General features: G+C 52.7%; 1 protein-coding gene across 9 annotated transcripts; it reads left to right on the forward strand.

The window, feature by feature from the left end:
* Positions 1 to 357: 357 nt before the first annotated feature.
* On the forward strand, positions 358 to 14,396 carry Cpt1c (carnitine palmitoyltransferase 1C). 9 transcript variants are annotated; one of them, XM_085682843.2, is made up of 20 exons: positions 358 to 560; positions 939 to 1,005; positions 1,186 to 1,340; positions 1,919 to 2,058; positions 4,089 to 4,260; positions 4,669 to 4,770; positions 4,859 to 4,996; positions 7,226 to 7,303; positions 7,468 to 7,578; positions 7,659 to 7,743; positions 8,950 to 9,145; positions 9,651 to 9,833; positions 10,592 to 10,697; positions 11,437 to 11,565; positions 11,981 to 12,145; positions 12,621 to 12,755; positions 13,144 to 13,296; positions 13,652 to 13,765; positions 13,871 to 13,963; positions 14,095 to 14,396. In XM_085682843.2, exons 3-20 carry the CDS (start codon positions 1,200 to 1,202, stop codon positions 14,275 to 14,277), a joined length of 2,424 nt encoding a protein of 807 aa, XP_085538969.1. In that variant the 5' UTR covers positions 358 to 560; positions 939 to 1,005; positions 1,186 to 1,199; the 3' UTR covers positions 14,278 to 14,396. The 9 variants fall into 9 exon arrangements, with proteins under 9 accessions (XP_085538969.1, XP_085538968.1, XP_048294059.1 ...); XM_085682842.2 differs by lacking the exon at positions 939 to 1,005; XM_048438102.3 differs by lacking the exon at positions 939 to 1,005 and having other exon boundaries at positions 11,449 to 11,565.
* The last annotated feature ends 1,624 nt before the right edge of the window (positions 14,397 to 16,020 follow it).

Genomic DNA, 16,020 nt, shown 5'->3' on the forward strand with positions numbered 1-16,020 from the left:
CCCTTTTGGCTGGGTGACAGTGGGCTTGTCTGTCTTGGGGTAGACCTAAGGAACTACCGGCTCCATCGTGGACAAAGTATGAACGTGCAGAGTGGAATAAAGCCAGACTTCATTATGCTCACCTCGTGCCTGCCGTCCCTCTGTGTGCCTTGAATCTAGTCCCCAGTCCCAGCCCAGTCGTGTTCTTCCATGTCTCTCAGTCCCAACACCTACCTGCCTTGGATAGTTCTGGTGGGTCAAACAAAAAGCCAAGACAGTCGCCTTGAAGTGAGGGGGTTGGGTGCTGCGACTCCAAGGGGGCGGGGACAGGACGCGGAGGGATTGGAAAGGGGCAGGGATAGAACGCGGAGGGATCAGAGGGGGCGGGGATAAAATCCGGGTCCTGAACACCAAGTTAGGTGCACACAAGGTGGATCTGGGCTTTAAGGTGACATCCGAAACCGGCTTATCAGGTCGTGGACTCATTACACGGGGACTGGATATATACACAAGGGAGCCTGGGGGAAGGAAGTGTCCATGGGATTGAACCCAGGAACCGCTGCTGCTGGCCCCTGAACAGCGTAAGTACCGGGCCGGATACGGATACAAGAGGGGCTATGGACCTTGCATTGGGATAGGCGAGTGGGGCTCTCCATCACTTGTACTGGACTCCCCTTTAACTCATCACCGGCATCCTTCCCTGCCGAGCATGCGCAATAGGATGCTTCCGCTCTCATCCCTGTCCAGGTCCCATAGTGGAAGGACCCCTCATGCGTCTGCCTTGCGATGGGAAAGAGCAGTGCCACCATTGACAGATGTTCATTTCCTATGGGTCCAAAAACTAGTGTTTTGTATGAAGCCCCACAACTAATCCTGGATCAGTTTTTCTCCCCCATCCCAAATACTGAGCACTGAATTCTCAGCAGACAGCTTGCTCTCCCGCCGCTCTACATTCACAGATCCCGAGGGGCTAGGCCTGCCTTCAAACCCTCTAACTCTCCAGCTGGGAACTGCAACAGCCCTCAGGTGCTTAGGCGGACTGAGTAGGCCTGAGGTCCTGCTGTGGGGAGGAAGGGATGGGGTCTGAGAGCGGGGGAGCCGTCTGAAGGAGAGCTGGGGTCCTGACGCCCCCTCCCAAAGTCTGTACCCCTGGGTCTAAGGGAGGAGGCACTGAGATCTTGGAGAATGACTCCACCTTCCTCCTAGGGATCCCAGGGAACATGGCTGAGGCACAACAGGCCTCTAGCTTGCTGTCTGCACTGAGCTCTGATGGGGCAGAAGTAGAGCTCACTTCCCCGGTGTGGCAGGAGATTTACCTCTCAGGCCTGCGCTCCTGGAAAAGGCATCTCTGGCGTGTCTGGGTGAGGAGGGGATCCAGGTGCCTGCTTCTGGGGTGCCCGAAGCCCACTGCTGAAGATTGGGATGTCCAGTCCGGGCCACTATTGGCTATTTCTACGCCTTCATGTAGGATGCTCTGTCCTACCCACTGGCCTACCCTGCTCAGCTCTTGACTCGCTTCACTCACCGCTGCTACCCTCCCCACACACTTCTCCCCCAACTTCTACAACTCAAGTCTCTTTAGCTTGGTTTATTTATTTAGAACACAAACCAGTTTGAATGATGCCCTCAGTCCCTTAGTGGTGAATTCCAGGAAGGTGCCCTACCACCGAGCCACCACCACCGCCCCCACTTACCCCACCTCGCTCCTTATAGTGAATTGATTCTAGGAAGAGGCCCAAGCCCGGCCTCCTTACGAGGGGAAAGGCAAAGGTGCTACCACTGAGCCACGCCCCCAGCTCCTTACAGATATATTCAGGATATATTCAATAACGGGGATCCTGAGCTCCAACCACATCCAGGTCCCAATAAGCCACTGAGAGAGATACAGCGCATGTCCTCTGTATGAACGTATGACTGCTGGTGTCTTTTCTCACCACAGAACGACTTTCTTACTGGTGTGCTCCCTGCAAGCCCCCTCAGTTGGCTCTTCCTCTTCAGTGCAATCCAGCTTGCTTGGTTCCTCCAGCTGGATCCTTCCCTAGGACTGATGGAGAAGATTAAAGAGTTGCTTCCAGACTGGTAAGGACCTTCCTCTTCACCCGAGTCACGGCCCTAACCCCCCACCAAGAAACTCCGCATGCTTTGCCTGTCAAAGAAATATAATTTCTTGGTGGGTGGGAGAGCAGGAAGAGAGGAGAGAGGGAAAACTGTGGTTGGTATGTAAAATGAATGTACATATATATATATATATACATACATATATATATATTATATATAATTTCTGGAAGCCAAGATTGGTGGTGTACATCTTTAATCCCAGTACTTGGAAGGCAGAGATGGGCAGATCTCTGTGAGTTTGAGGGCAGCCAGGTCTACAAAGTGAGTTCCAGGATAGCCAGAGCTGTTACACAGAGAAACTTGTTTCAGAAAACAAAAAACCCAAACAAACGAAAAAGAAATGTAATTTCTGGAACTTTCTTTATGTCTGTTAATGTACAGCCAAAAAAAGGGGGGGCTCTTTCTCTTTCACTTTAACCTTTATTTGTCTATTTTGGTTTTTTTGAAACAGGGTCTTTCTATGTTGAGACCTTTCTCTATATAGAGGCTCTCTGTAGACCAGGCTAGCCTTAGAACTCAGAGATTCTCTTGCCTTTGCCTCCCAAGTACTGGGATTAAAGGCATGCGCCACCACTGCCCAGCTGTGTTGGGACTCTATTTTTATTTATTATTATTTATTTATTTATTTTGGTTTATTGAGACAGGGCTTCTCTGTAGCTCTGGAGCCTATTCTGGAACTAACTCTTATGACCAGGCTGACCTCGAACTCACAGAGATCTGTCTGCCTCTGCCTCCCTAGTGTTGGGATTAAAGGCGTGTGCCACCACTGCTAGCCTGGCTCTGTGCTGGGACTCTTAAACAGCTTACTTATATGTGTGTTTTGACTGCATGTATGTCTGTGTACATGTTTACAGTGCCAGAGGAAGCCAAAGAAGGTATTGGATCCCCAAAGCCAGAGTCAAATGGTTTTGAGCTGAGAATCTAACCTATGTCTTCTGCAAGTGTTCTTAACCACCAAGCCATCTATCTCTTCAGCCTGGTTTAGTTTTTTTTTCAGTTGTTCTTGTTTTTGATGTAGCCCTAGCTGTCCTGTAACTAGCTCTGTAGACCAGGCTGGGCTCAAACTCCCGAGACCTGAGAATGCCACCACATCAAGCTTGCTGTCTCCTATCACAGTCAGGGAACAGAGGAGGTGGCGCAGGTCTTCCTTGGGAAAAGGATGCAGATTTTCTAAAGAAAGCAGAGCCCAGATTAGACACAGAAATCCCTAGAAAGGGCATATTCACGACCCAGTCCAGAGACGATGCATCCTGAGTGTTCCAGATGAGCACACCATCCTAACTGAAGGGAATGCTGTGGATGAGCTGCACTAACATGCCCAAATCCTTTTTGGTTTGCTTGTTTGTTTTGTATTTTAAGACAGTTTCTTCGTAAAGCCCTGACTGTCCTACAGATAACTCTGTAGACCAGGCGGCCTCAAACTCAGATCTGCCTGCCTCTGCCTCCTGGGTGCTAGGATTAAAGGCGTGTGCCACCACCATCCAGCTTTTATTTTCTTTTCTAAGATGGGGTGTGTATCATTCTGTAGCTCAGTCTGTCCTGGAACTCCCAGAAATCCTCCTGCCTTGGCCTCCTAGGTGCCAGATTAAAGTATTCCTGGCTGAAACTCATGACTTCCTTTGAAAACTGACTCTATGGATTTCTCTGTGGCAGGGTCTCACACTGACTAGGTTGTCCTGGATGTCACTGTGTAGCTGAGGATCTGCTTTAGCTCACCCCGCTTCTCCAGTGCTGAGATTTTAGCATGTGCCCCCACCCCAGGGCATCTGCCTGCTAGGCAAGCACTCTATTATTATGGGCTATCCCTGACCCCAGGAAAGTGATTTTGAGAAGCTTGGTGCCTCCATAAGGCCAGTCATGGGCGGCAGAGGAACACACCCACTTTATGAAGTAAATAAGTGTCTGTCAAGTGTGATTGTCCCCACCCCCATCCTGAAGCTCCAGTCTACTGCACAGCTTCAAGGGCACCCTTTATTTTTTTTCTCTCCTAGGGGTGGACAGCACTATCAGCTCCAAGGGCTTCTGGCAGCAGCGCTGTTTGCCTCGTGTCTGTGGGGAGCCCTGATCTTCACACTTCATGTGGCTCTGAGGTTGCTTCTGTCTCACCATGGCTGGCTCCTGGAACCTTATGGCACCATGTCCTCACCCACGAAGACCTGGCTGGTATGTGAGAGGCTCCAACTCCCACAATATACGCTGCGGTCCCTCTTGGTCTTTGTCTCCCAGTGGCTTTCCTCTCACTAGCTCCCCCTCTGCACATCACCTGTGTCCTCTTGGTCCACAAAATCTCCCTTCTCCCTCCCTCTATCATCTCTGTCCTCTCAACCCGTTCTTCACTGTCTCTACCTCTCCCTTCATTATTCCATCCTCCCGTCTCACTCCCCTATCCATAATCTTGTCCTCCCTCATTCTTCTCCATCATCTCCATTTGCCCTCCTTCATCTCCGTCGTCTCTGCTGCACCATCTCTTTCTTCCATCCTTACCCTTCCATCTCCTTCCTCCCTCTCCCCACATCATCTTCGTTCCCCCCTTCTCCCTCCTCCAACCCAGTTCTCTCCTCTGTTTGGCAGGCACTGGTCCGAATCTTCTCCGGGAGGCACCCAAGGCTGTTTAGCTTCCAAAGGGCCCTCCCGCGGCAACCAGTGCCCACAGCGCAGGACTCCGTGCGCAAGGTGGGCGTGTCCCGGAGCGGGGTGGTCCCGGGAGACTAGCAGGAGTTCTGATGGACGTTCGTTCGTTCGGCTCCACTTTTGCATGCAGTACCTGGAGTCGGTTCGCCCGGTGCTTGGAGACGACGCCTTTGACCGCGCTGCTGCTCTGGCAAGCGACTTCCTGAGGCTGCAGGCGCCACGACTGCAGCGCTATCTGCGCCTCAAGTCCTGGTGTGCTTCCAACTACGTGAGTTCAGGGGGCCCCAGCCCTGCCCTAGCCATGCCCCTGCCACGATTGGCCTATCTAAGCCCTGGATTTGCTGGATAATGGAACTTCAGTAAGTTCCTTGCTCAGGAGTCCCGCCCCTTGCGCAGTCCTTAAGCCCCACCTAAGCTCAGCTTTCCGCCCCTCCCCCCGCCCCCCAAGACAGGAGACCGGGTTTCTCTGTGTAGCCCTGGCTGTCCTGGAACTAGCTCTGTAGACTTGACTGGCTTTGAACTCAGAGATCCGCCTGCCTCTGCTCCCAAATGCTGAGCTTAAAGACGTGTCCCAGATACTGGAATTACTTCAAGAGCTTCCGTCCCACCGCTTGTGTTAGCACCAAAATTTCCACATGACCCTGTCTAGCGCTTCCAGGTCTCGGACAGCTTCCTAGACGGGTGGTGAGCTAGTGTGGGAGCTCGGCCCTTGGCTGCACTTTGAGTTAAGCTGGGAAACCAAGACAGTCTTGTCTTCTGTAGAAAAGTGGAGCCAGGTGACAGGCAGAGAGGTGAGTGTGAGAAGTGGTGAGGAACGATGGGGCTCTAAATACCTCAGAGGCAGGCGAAGAGCCTGCCTGGGAACTGAACCTGTCTGGTTAGCCTTAGGGACTTAGGGCAGACACCAGCGAGGGCTGAAAGGGGGCCTCACTTTGGTTGGATGCAAGGATGGGAAGTCTAGAGTGATAGGCTCACTCAGGAAGGGACTAGGGAGTCCTGGGAAAATTTGGACCTCCAAGACAGGGTGTGTCAGAGGCCTAGAGATGGAAGGTTGAGGGGACACTGAAAGGGACAGCTCACAGACACTTTAGTTAATCTAAGCATTGGGCACATGCTTTTAATCTCAACACTAGGGAGAAGAGGCAGGAGGATATCTGTGAGTGTGAAACCATCAGTGCAGGAGGAAGGAGGGTCTGGGGCAGAGCCACACTGGGGGATGAGGGTGTCCTGAACCCTTTGCAGGGCTGCAGAGCGCCGGGGCTGCAGAGCACCGGGGCTGCAGAGCGCCACCTCAGTATTACTGGCACCCTTCCTTCCTGCTCCTAGCCAGCTCTCAAGACAAGGTTTCTCTCTCTCTCTCTCTCTCTCTCTCTCTCTCTCTCTCTCTCTCTCTCCCTCCCTCTCTCTCTCTCTCTCTCTCTCTCTCTCTCTCTCTCTCTCTTTGTTTGTTTATCAAGACAGGGTTTTGCTGTAATTTTAGAGCCTGTCCTGGAACTAGCTCTTGTAGACCAGGCTGGCCTCGAACTCACAGAGATCCACCTGCCTCTGCCTCCCGAGTGCTGGGATTAAAGACGTACACCACCACTGCCCGGCTCAAGACAAGGTTTCTCTATTGTAACAATCCTGGCTGTCCTGGACCTCTCTTTGTAGACCAGACTGGCCTTGAACTCACAGAGATCAACTAGCCACTGCCCCTCAAGTGCTAGGATTAGAGGCATGCATCACCATGCCTGGCTAATTTTTTGTTTTTATGTGTATGAGTGTGTGCATGTTTGTATGTGTGGGTGTGCTGCATATATGCAGTACCTATGGAGGTCAGAAAATGGTGGCAGATACCCTGGAGCTGGAGTTATGTGCAGTTGTGAGCTACCAGGTAGGTGCGAGGAACCAAACCCAGGTTCTCTTCAAGAGCAGCTGAGCCATCTCCCCAGCTCCATCTTGGTCATTGAAACAGCCTCCATCTCTGAGATGTAGGGCCTGCTGATTGGGCTGGTTGTGTGACTAGCGGCCCCAGCAATGTCTCTGCCTCTACAGCGCTGAGATTACAAGTGTGAAGCACTCCACCTGGCCTTTATGTGTGCCCCGAGTTGTTAACTCAGGCTCCTACGCTTGCAAGGCAAGCACTTACCACCTGAGTTACTGCCACAGTTTCCTTGTTCTGTTTAATGGTTACTAACACTCCATCATTAACTAGTCCTTCATTGTTTAATGGTTACTAACACTCCACCATTAACTAGTCCTTCACCTGTTTAATGGTTACTAACACTCCATCGCTAACTAATCCTTCATCTGTTTAATGGTTACTAACACTCCATCGTTAACTAGTCCTTCATCTGTGGACGTATAAGTTATTGCTAGTTGCTGATCATACCCAATTGTTCTACTGAGATCCTTTCTGCCCCTGTGACACAGGGAAGTCTGTGGCCTCCCTGGTGACACCATCCTCCCCCACAAGGTCTCAGCCGGCACAGCTGAGCATCTCTGATTCTCCTCCTAGGTGAGTGACTGGTGGGAGGAGTTTGTGTACCTGCGCTCCCGAGGCTCGCTGTTGGTCAGCAGCAACTATTACATGATGGTGAGAAGGGAGGCCCCTGTGGGAGGCAGGGGCCTTTTGGCCTTGGTGGCCCTGGTAGAAGTCCAGAACACTGGAGCCGCTAGCCCATCTGCTTTGGCTGTCAGGGGCCCTATCGGACAAGCATGGTCTCAATGTATTTTGTGTCCTCTCCCCTTGCCACCAAGCAGGATTTCCTGTATGTCACGCCCACACCGCTGCAGGCTGCCCGGGCAGGCAATGCTGCCCATGCCCTGCTCCTGTACCGCCACCTTCTGAACCAGCAGGAGATTCCACCGGTAAGGCAGATCTCTTGGATTGGGGCTGGAGGTGCTGGGAGCACACAGGGCCCGGCTCAGGAGCCCTTGGCCTCCTGCAGACACTGCTGATGGGAATGCGGCCCTTGTGTTCTGCCCAGTTCGAGAGGATATTCAACACCACACGGGTGCCAGGGCTGGAAAAAGGTGAGGACGCTCCCCCACCCAGTCCTTGTCCCTTCCTGCCACAATGGCTGTGGCTGCGAGAAGATGTTAGCCGCCGGCCTGTTTGGGTCTCTGTCCTGATTGTAATGCTTTCTCCATGGCCTCAGGCAAATCATTGTCCTCTCTGAACCTTAGTTTCTTCAACTGTGAAATGGAATAATAATGACCTGTGGTGGTACAAATTTAAAAATAGCTTAATGTGGGACAAGCCAGAAAATTTCTCATTAGAGTTTTTAAATTTTATTTTTTCAATTTTTAAAAATGGAAGAATTACATCATTGCCCTCTTCACTTTCCTTCCTCCAACCCCTCCCATACCCCCTACCCATACCCTCTCAAACTCCTGACATTTGGTTAGTTTCTTTTGTTGTTATTGTTGTTTGGTGTTTCAAGACAGGGTTTCTCTATGTAATAGCCCTGGCTGTCCTGGAACTTGCTCTGTAGATCAGGCTGGCCTCAGACTTAGCGATCTGTCTGCGTCGCCTCCTGAGTGTGGCTCCAGCTGGACTTTCTTTTGTCTTTTTTAAGATATATTTATTTGTTATGTGTACTGTGTTCTGCCCGTACGCCAGAAAAGGGCACCAGATCTCACAACAGATTGTTGTGAGTCACCATGTGGGTACTGGGAATTGAACTCAGGACCTCTGGAAAAGCAGCCCGTGCTCTTAACCTCTGAGCCCTCTCTCCAGCCCTGAACCTTGTGTTTTAATTATATTTTATGTGTATGAGTGCTGTGCATGCATGTATGTCTGTGCACCATGTGTGTGCAGTGCCTGTTAAGACCAGAAGAGGGCATCAGATCGGGGACTAGAGTCACAATGTTTATGTTCTGGATGCTGGGTCCTCTGAACACACAGAAAGAGTTCGTAACCGCTGAGCTGTCTCTCTAGGCCCTTAGCAGACTTCCTGCCTAGCATGTGGGAGGTCCTTGGTTCCATTCCAAACACCAAGTAAATGAGATGTGGTGGCATACACCTGTCACCCCTGCACTAGGAAGGTGGGGGCATGAGGAGCAAGAGTCATGGTCATCCTCTGCTACATTTCAAATTTGAGTCTAACCTGGGCTACGCTCAGGCTATGGAACGGTCAGAAATGACAAAGGAAAGGGGCAGAGCACATGATTAGTCAGTGGTGTGGTTCTTATGATGTAGGTTCTTCCCACCCTCATATTCTGCCCATACTTCTCCAGACTACCTCCGTCATGTCCAGGACAGCCGACATGTGGCTGTCTTCCACCGGGGCCGATTCTTCCGCGTCGGGACCCACTTTTCCAATGACCTGCTGTCCCCACGGGCTCTAGAGCAACAGTTCCAGCAAATCCTAGATGACCCATCCCCGGCTTGTCCCCTTGAGGAACATCTAGCAGCTCTGACTGCTGCTCCCAGGTAAGAGTCAGTGGCCTGGGTTACAGGGGTGCGCTGGGCTCTGGGGAGCAGGCTGGTGGCCTGGGTTACAGGGGTGCGCTGGGCTCCGGGGAGCAGGCTGGTGGCCTGGGTTACAGGGGTGCGCTGGGCTCCGGGGAGCAGGCTGGTGGCCTGGGTTACAGGGGTGCGCTGGGCTCCGGGGAGCAGGCTCGTGGCCTGGGTTACAGGGGTGCGCTGGGCTCCGGGGAGCAGGCTGGTGGCCTGGGTTACAGGGGTGCGCTGGGCTCCGGGGAGCAGGCCGGGACCTGAGTTACAGGGGTGCGCTGGGCTCCGGGGAGCAGGCTGGTGGCCTGGGTTACAGGGGTGTGCTGGGCTCCGGGGAGCAGGTCGGGACCTGAGTTACAGGGGTGCGCTGGGCTCCGGGGAGCAGGCTGGTGGCCTGAGTTACAGGGGTGCGCTGGGCTCCGGGGAGCAGGCTGGGCAAGGGAGAGTGCCAGTTGGGCTCAGGCCCATCCCACTTGGACAGGAGTATGTGGGCCCAGGCTCGAGAGTCAGTGAAGACTCATGCTGCCACTGCCCTGGAGGCCGTGGAAGGGGCTGCCTTCTTCGTGTCCCTTGATCCTGAGCCCGCGGGACTGACCAGGGAGGATCCGGCAGCTTCCCTGGACGCCTACGCTCATGCTTTGCTGGCCGGCCGGGGAGATGACCGGTAAGTCTATCCCTCTACCAACCCTCCCACACTCCAGTGGAGATAGCCAGACTCCACACCTCAGCAGCTAGACCCAGGGGCCACTCACATCTGACAACCCAAACTCAGTTCAGTAGAACAAGGAGACTTCTAACCCAGAGAACCCATCTGCTCAGGACCCCAGACTCCTTTGTTTGTTTTTGTATTTTTGACAAAGCATTTCTTTGTGTAACCCTGGCTGTCCTGGAACTAGCTATATAGACCAGGCTGGCCTCAAACTCACAGAGGTTCGCCTGCCTCTGCCTCCCGAGTGCTGGGATTAAAGGCATGTGCCACCACTGCCCGGATTAAGACCCAGACTCTATATCTTAATGGCTCATTTGTGTCACTGAGCACAGCTGTGTAACACACCGTAGCCTGGGGACAGCATAGTACTGGTCAAGATCAACTTCTCCATTGAGTGTGGTCCCATGATGGAGGATTATTTAACCATAAAGTAGACCCAAGATTGTGGGTCTTTTCCTAACACTTCCAATGCCTCAAAGAGAGCCTAGGAAAACAAACAAACAAACAAAAATTCCTAAATTTTATATCTATGTGGAGACTATCTGGAATCACCTCTAGAAATGGAAGCACGTCTAGAGGCCCCCAGAGCTGCCACCCCTTCTGATTTCCCTGCTCACTTCACCCTGAAGCGCACCCCACTAAAAGTCCTACAGGTACCCACATTCTCCTCCCAGCCCTGGCTCTTAATGGCCCTTCCAAACTTCTTTCTGCAGGTGGTTTGACAAATCCTTCACCCTCATCGTCTTCTCCAATGGGAAGCTGGGTCTCAGCGTGGAACACTCCTGGGCTGACTGCCCTGTCTCAGGACATATGTGGGAGGTGCGTGTCTAAGGCTGGGTATCGTATTCAAAGACTAACCCTGAAGGACCTTAGACTGGAGACATAGGTTCAGAGACAGGCAGGGAAAAGCCTAGAAAAGAAGTGGGTCTACCATGTTGACCTGCCTGGGTCACTGGGGCTCAGAGAAGGGAACTGAACTTCCAGAGTCAAGAAGGCAGAGTGACAGTGTTAACCTACAGCCTGTGACATGCGCCCACCCATGCACACGCACAGACAGACCTCACACAATCATGGGATGTTGTAGCACACATCTGTAATCCAAATACTTGGAAAACAGGAGGCTTTTTATTCTAAGCCAGTCTGGGCTACCGGGTGAGACCATGTTGCAGAATGAAGCAAAGCTGGCTTTGGGCTCAGCTGGTCCATTGCTCCTGAAGCCCTGGATTCCACGGCAGCTGCATATAACATGGCTGTTGTGGTGTGGCCTGCCATTCCAGCACATAGGAGCTGGAGGCAGGAGGATCATAGTTCAGGATCACCCTCAGCCACACAATAAATTCAAGACCAGCCTAGGCTACATTAGACTCTGTTTCAAAATGAAACAAAAATGGGTCCTCTGATTCCCCATCTTTATAAGACAGCTGAGAGAGATAGAAGCGTGTACCCAGAAGGTGGAGCAGCAGACACTCATCAGTGCAAACTTAAAACATCCCACAACCCTGCTTACAGAAACCCTCGCTCTGCCAGGCCTCTCCCGCCAGTGAGGGGTGACTGACAGTTTTATCCACAGTTTACCCTGGCCACAGATTGCTTCCAGTTGGGGTACGCAGCAGATGGCCACTGTAAGGGGCAGCCTGACCCCACTCTGCCGCAGCCCCAGCGCCTGCAGTGGGACCTCCCAGAGCAGGTGAAGCTGGGCTCTCGTCTCCCCTCTAAGTCCCTTGTCTTTGTCCTGAACTCATCCACACCTCACTGCCCCAACCTTCGGATCATGCCAGACATATCCACCATCTTGAGTCCCACACTATCCCCCAACACCAACCTCACCCTGAACTCTGTGCCCACCACCCATCCCATCTTTAATCCCAGCCCTATTCCTACCTCTTACTTCTATTCTCCACACCTTCTTTCCCAAGTGGGGCTGTCCCAACACCCATAGCCCCACCTGAACGTCAGTCCTGGTCCTTTCAAGCCTGTTCAAACTCGGTTGCACCCGAGTCCATCACTAGCGCTCTCGCCCTGTCTTAACCCCTTCCAGACCCATGCCCTGCTCTCCCTCTTGAGGGTAATGCCAGTCATTTCTCCCACCTCCTCTTCTGCAGATCCAGCCATCCATCTCTCTGGCCCTGAGGGGAGCTAAGATCTTATCCGGCAACATCGACTGCCACGTCTTCCCCTTTCCCCACTTCGGCAAGAACTTCATCAGAAGTTGTCATGTCTCTTCGGACAGTTTCATCCAACTGGTCCTGCAGCTGGCTCACTTCCGGGTCAGTGGGCATCCGCGGTGCCCGCTCCCTTAGGGCTCCAGCCCCTCCAGATCTCAACACCTGCCCCTCCAGCCACCTCTTAATGTCCTTGTGTTTTGTCATTGTGAGTCATCTGTTAATCCAGCTCATGGGTCATTCATTGTGTTTCGAATTAGCCTTTGGGGGGGCAGGGTCTCACTGTGTATCCCTTGCTAGCCTCAAACCCACAGAGATCCACCTGCCTCTACCTACCAAGTGCTAGAATTAACAGCATGCACCACCGAGTCTGGTAGATCAGTTATCTTGTTGTAGGTTGACATCTCGTTGTCAATCAGCCATCTTATTCTGGATCGTTCCTCCTGTGTGGGTCAGCCATATTGATCCTTCTACGTAGAAGGATTTTTAAGCAGAGGGAGGTTGATTGGAGGTCAGGACAAAAGTGGACGAAAGCTACAAAGACAGCCTGAGGCGACTCACAGGCTCTTCTTTTCCCCAGGACAGGGGTCAGTTCTGCCTGACTTATGAGTCGGCCATGACCCGGCTGTTCCTGGAAGGCAGAACAGAGACAGTGAGGTGCTGTACCAAAGAGGCCTGCCACTTTGTGAGAGCGATGGAGGACAAGGAGAAGACAGTGAGTGTGGCCTTGCTGAGGGCTCTGTCGCCTGTGCTCACAAGGACCTGGGAGGGGCACCTGCATGAGGGAGGCGGCCAGGAGGGTGGGGGCTTTGCTGTGGGGACACACAGCGCTGGAGCACAACTTCGCAGGGAACCGAGACTTCGCAGGGAACCGCTTCTGCTCTTTAGCCACTTTGGTCATGTGACCATGACCTCTATCTACACCATGCCTCAACTTACTTATAGCCTCTAAACAATTTCTGTCCTCCCTCCGCCTGTCCCCAAAGCCTGCTCCCTTACCTGTGAGATACCGTGGCTCTCTAAAGGGTTTAAATGTCCTAAAGTCGGTCACCGAGCTGTGTGATCCTGTCTTTTCATGACCTCTGACTGCCCGGGGGACCCAGGACCAGCAGCGCCTTGCCCTGTTCCGGGTTGCCGTGGACAAGCACCGGACTCTACTGAAGGCAGCAATGAGTGGACAGGGGACCGACCGCCACCTCTTCGCACTCTACATCGTGTCCCGGTTCCTCCATATGCCATCGCCCTTCCTGACCCAGGTGGGCGCAGAAGGGAAGAAGTGAGCAAGTCAGAGAGAGGGGCTGAGGGCAGAGTGGGGTTCAGCAGTAGAACACCGGTCCAGAATCCCCCGGTGAGGGGCTGGGGTGTGGCTCAGTGGTAGAGCCCCTGCCTAGCAAGCTAAAGGTCCTGGGGTTAATCCCCAGCACCATCAGAGGAGAAGAAAGAGCACAGTGGGAAAGGGGCAAAAAGAAGGGCGAGGTGGGGTCAGGAAGATGGACGTGGTTAGGGACGACGGGACAGTCACTGACTTTGGAGGGGTTGGCGTAGGAGGAGGTCTGGCTTGTGGTGAAGCAAAGAGAATCTTTTCTGCTCACGTGAGTGCCTGTTCCCCAGGTCCAGTCACAGCAGTGGCCGCTGTCCACCAGCCAGATCCCTGTGCAGCAAGCGCACCTGTTTGATGTCCACAATTATCCAGATTATGTCTCCTCTGGAGGTGGATTTGGGCCTGTGAGTGGGGTGTGGTGCAGCCAGGGACGGAGGAATGGGGATTGGTGCCCTGTCGGTGTGGACGAGGGGCTGGGCTACTTGTTTGCTTCCCTTTCCCCACTCCAGGCCAGTGACCATGGGTATGGCATCGCCTATATCTTCACGGGAGAAAACATGATCACCTTCCATATTTCCAGCAAGAAATCGAGCACAGAAACAGTGAGATGAACTGAGTGCCTTCCATACCCTCCTAAATCTGGGATGGAGTCAGTCAGTCTCCAGGGTCCCTGATCTAGCCTCCTCCCTCGGACCTCCCAGTCCTCCCTAGCTCCTTGTCTGCTTCTCTGCAGGACTCCCAGCGGCTGGGGCAGCACATCGAGGATGCACTGTTGGATGTAGCCACCCTGTTCCAGGCCGGGCAGCATCTCAAGTGCCGGTTCAGGGCACTTGAGGGGAACTCGGGATACAGACGTGGCTTTCTCTCCAGTAAGACTGTGGACCCCAAAGTCCCCACAACATCCACCAACTTTTGAGCTCCTCAGCAGGGAGCTGGTCTCCCTTAGGAAGGAGTGTGCTGTTCCCAGGGCTAGGCTGGCACAGACGGGGGTATGGGGATCCCCACAGCCACCTGGTAATAAAGATTCGTAAGTTGGGTGCGGCCTCCACTGTGCTCTTGTGCAGGGTGTGCACCCTTCCCACCCCAGCTTACATCCTCGGTTGTCCCCACTGTCACCGTAGCCCACACCACTACCCTGGCAGGTTCCACTCTAAGCTCCCTGGCCAGACCAGCTCAATCAGCTCTTCACACTCTGAACCTACTCCTGCCCCCCAGGACAAAAGCGCTGTTAGGTTGTCTCCAAACTGAGGTCTGGGCAGCAGTTCTTTCCTGTGGGAGGAAGGATTGAGATGGCATCGGAATCCAGGCTGCTCTGGAGCTTCCGGTCTAACAGAGGGTGATCATGAGCTCTTGATCTTCCTGTGTCTGCCTCCCAGAGGCTGGGGTGGCAGGGGTGTATCACTGTGTCCCCCTATTGAAAAGTCAGAAGAAGGCTAGCCTGAACTACATAACAAGGCCCAGTCTCATACGGGAGAGGATGTCACACCTTTAATCCCACTGCTCGGGTAGCAGAGGCAAAGGGATCTCTGTGAGTTTGAGGTGAGTTCCAGCACAGCCAGGGCTGTCACACAGAGAAACCCTGTCTCAAAACAAAGCAGTAACAGGGCTTTACTTTTTTTTTTTTAAGATTTCTTTTATTTATTATGTATATAGTGTTCTGTCTGCATGTGTCTCTGCAGACCAAAAGAGGGCACCAGATCTCATTACAGATGGTTGTAAGTCACCATGTGGTTGCTGGGAATTGAACTTAGGTCCTCTGGAAGAGCAGTCAGTACCCTTAACCTCTGAGCCATCTCTTAACCAAATGCCTCCGGGATTTGGTGGGTCATCATTTTATTAACCTCATTTGCAAAATGGATTGAAGGGCTGGGCTGTCCTGGGACCTGAGAGACTGAGGGCCAGTGACAATCCAGGGCCCTCTGCCAGGGTGATTGCCTCCTTCTCCTCCCTTCCCTTCCTCCTCTGTTTATTCCCCTTCTCTCTCTCTCTCTCTCTCTCTCTCTCTCTCTCTCTCTCTCTCGTTCTTGTTTTTGAGACAGGGTTTCTCTGTGTAGCCTTGGCTGTGCTAGGATTAAAGGCATGTGCCACCACCTCTCTCTCTTTTTAAAAATTTAAAAAATTTTATCTGTATCATCAGTGTTGTGTGTGTGTTACATGCACTGTGTACACAAAGTGCCAGCCGAGGCCAGAAGAGGCTGTCAGGTTCCCCGGAACTGGAGTTACAGATAGTTGTGAGCCACCAAGTGGAAGCTTGGACATGAACTCAGGTTCTTTGCAGGAGCAGTAACTGCTCTTAAGCACTGAGCCTTCTCTCCAGCCCCTGCTTTATTCTTTGAGACAGGGTCTCAGGTTAATAGGCTGTCTTGGTATTTCCTGTGTAGTCTAGTGTTGACCGATGCGCACCTGAACCTGGGTGGTCCGGATGACCCCAGAACTTCAAACCAGCTCAGCAAGTGCTCTATGTTTCCAGCTGTATCCCTTCCCATTTTTTAAATATTTATTTATTATTATTATGTATATTCTGTCTGTGTGTATGTCTGCAGGCCAGAAGGGGGCACCAGACTTCATTACAGATGGCTGTGAGCCACCATGTGGTTGCTGGGAATTGAACTCAGGCCTTTGGAAGAGCAGGCAACGCTCTTAACCACTGAGCCATCTC

This window comes from Myodes glareolus, chromosome 24, assembly GCF_982192425.1.
Source record: "Myodes glareolus chromosome 24, mMyoGla1.1, whole genome shotgun sequence".
In the NCBI taxonomy this organism is placed as follows: domain Eukaryota; kingdom Metazoa; phylum Chordata; class Mammalia; order Rodentia; family Cricetidae; genus Myodes; species Myodes glareolus.

Bases quoted from the DNA above. Each gene is read 5' to 3' on its own strand.
- Cpt1c (XM_085682843.2), top strand. From the start codon at position 1,200: ATGGCTGAGGCACAACAGGCCTCTAGCTTGCTGTCTGCACTGAGCTCT. The intron at 7,744-8,949 runs GTGAGGACGCTC...ATACTTCTCCAG, and splicing joins GGTGCCAGGGCTGGAAAAAG to ACTACCTCCGTCATGTCCAG. The intron at 9,146-9,650 runs GTAAGAGTCAGT...CCACTTGGACAG, and splicing joins GCTCTGACTGCTGCTCCCAG to GAGTATGTGGGCCCAGGCTC.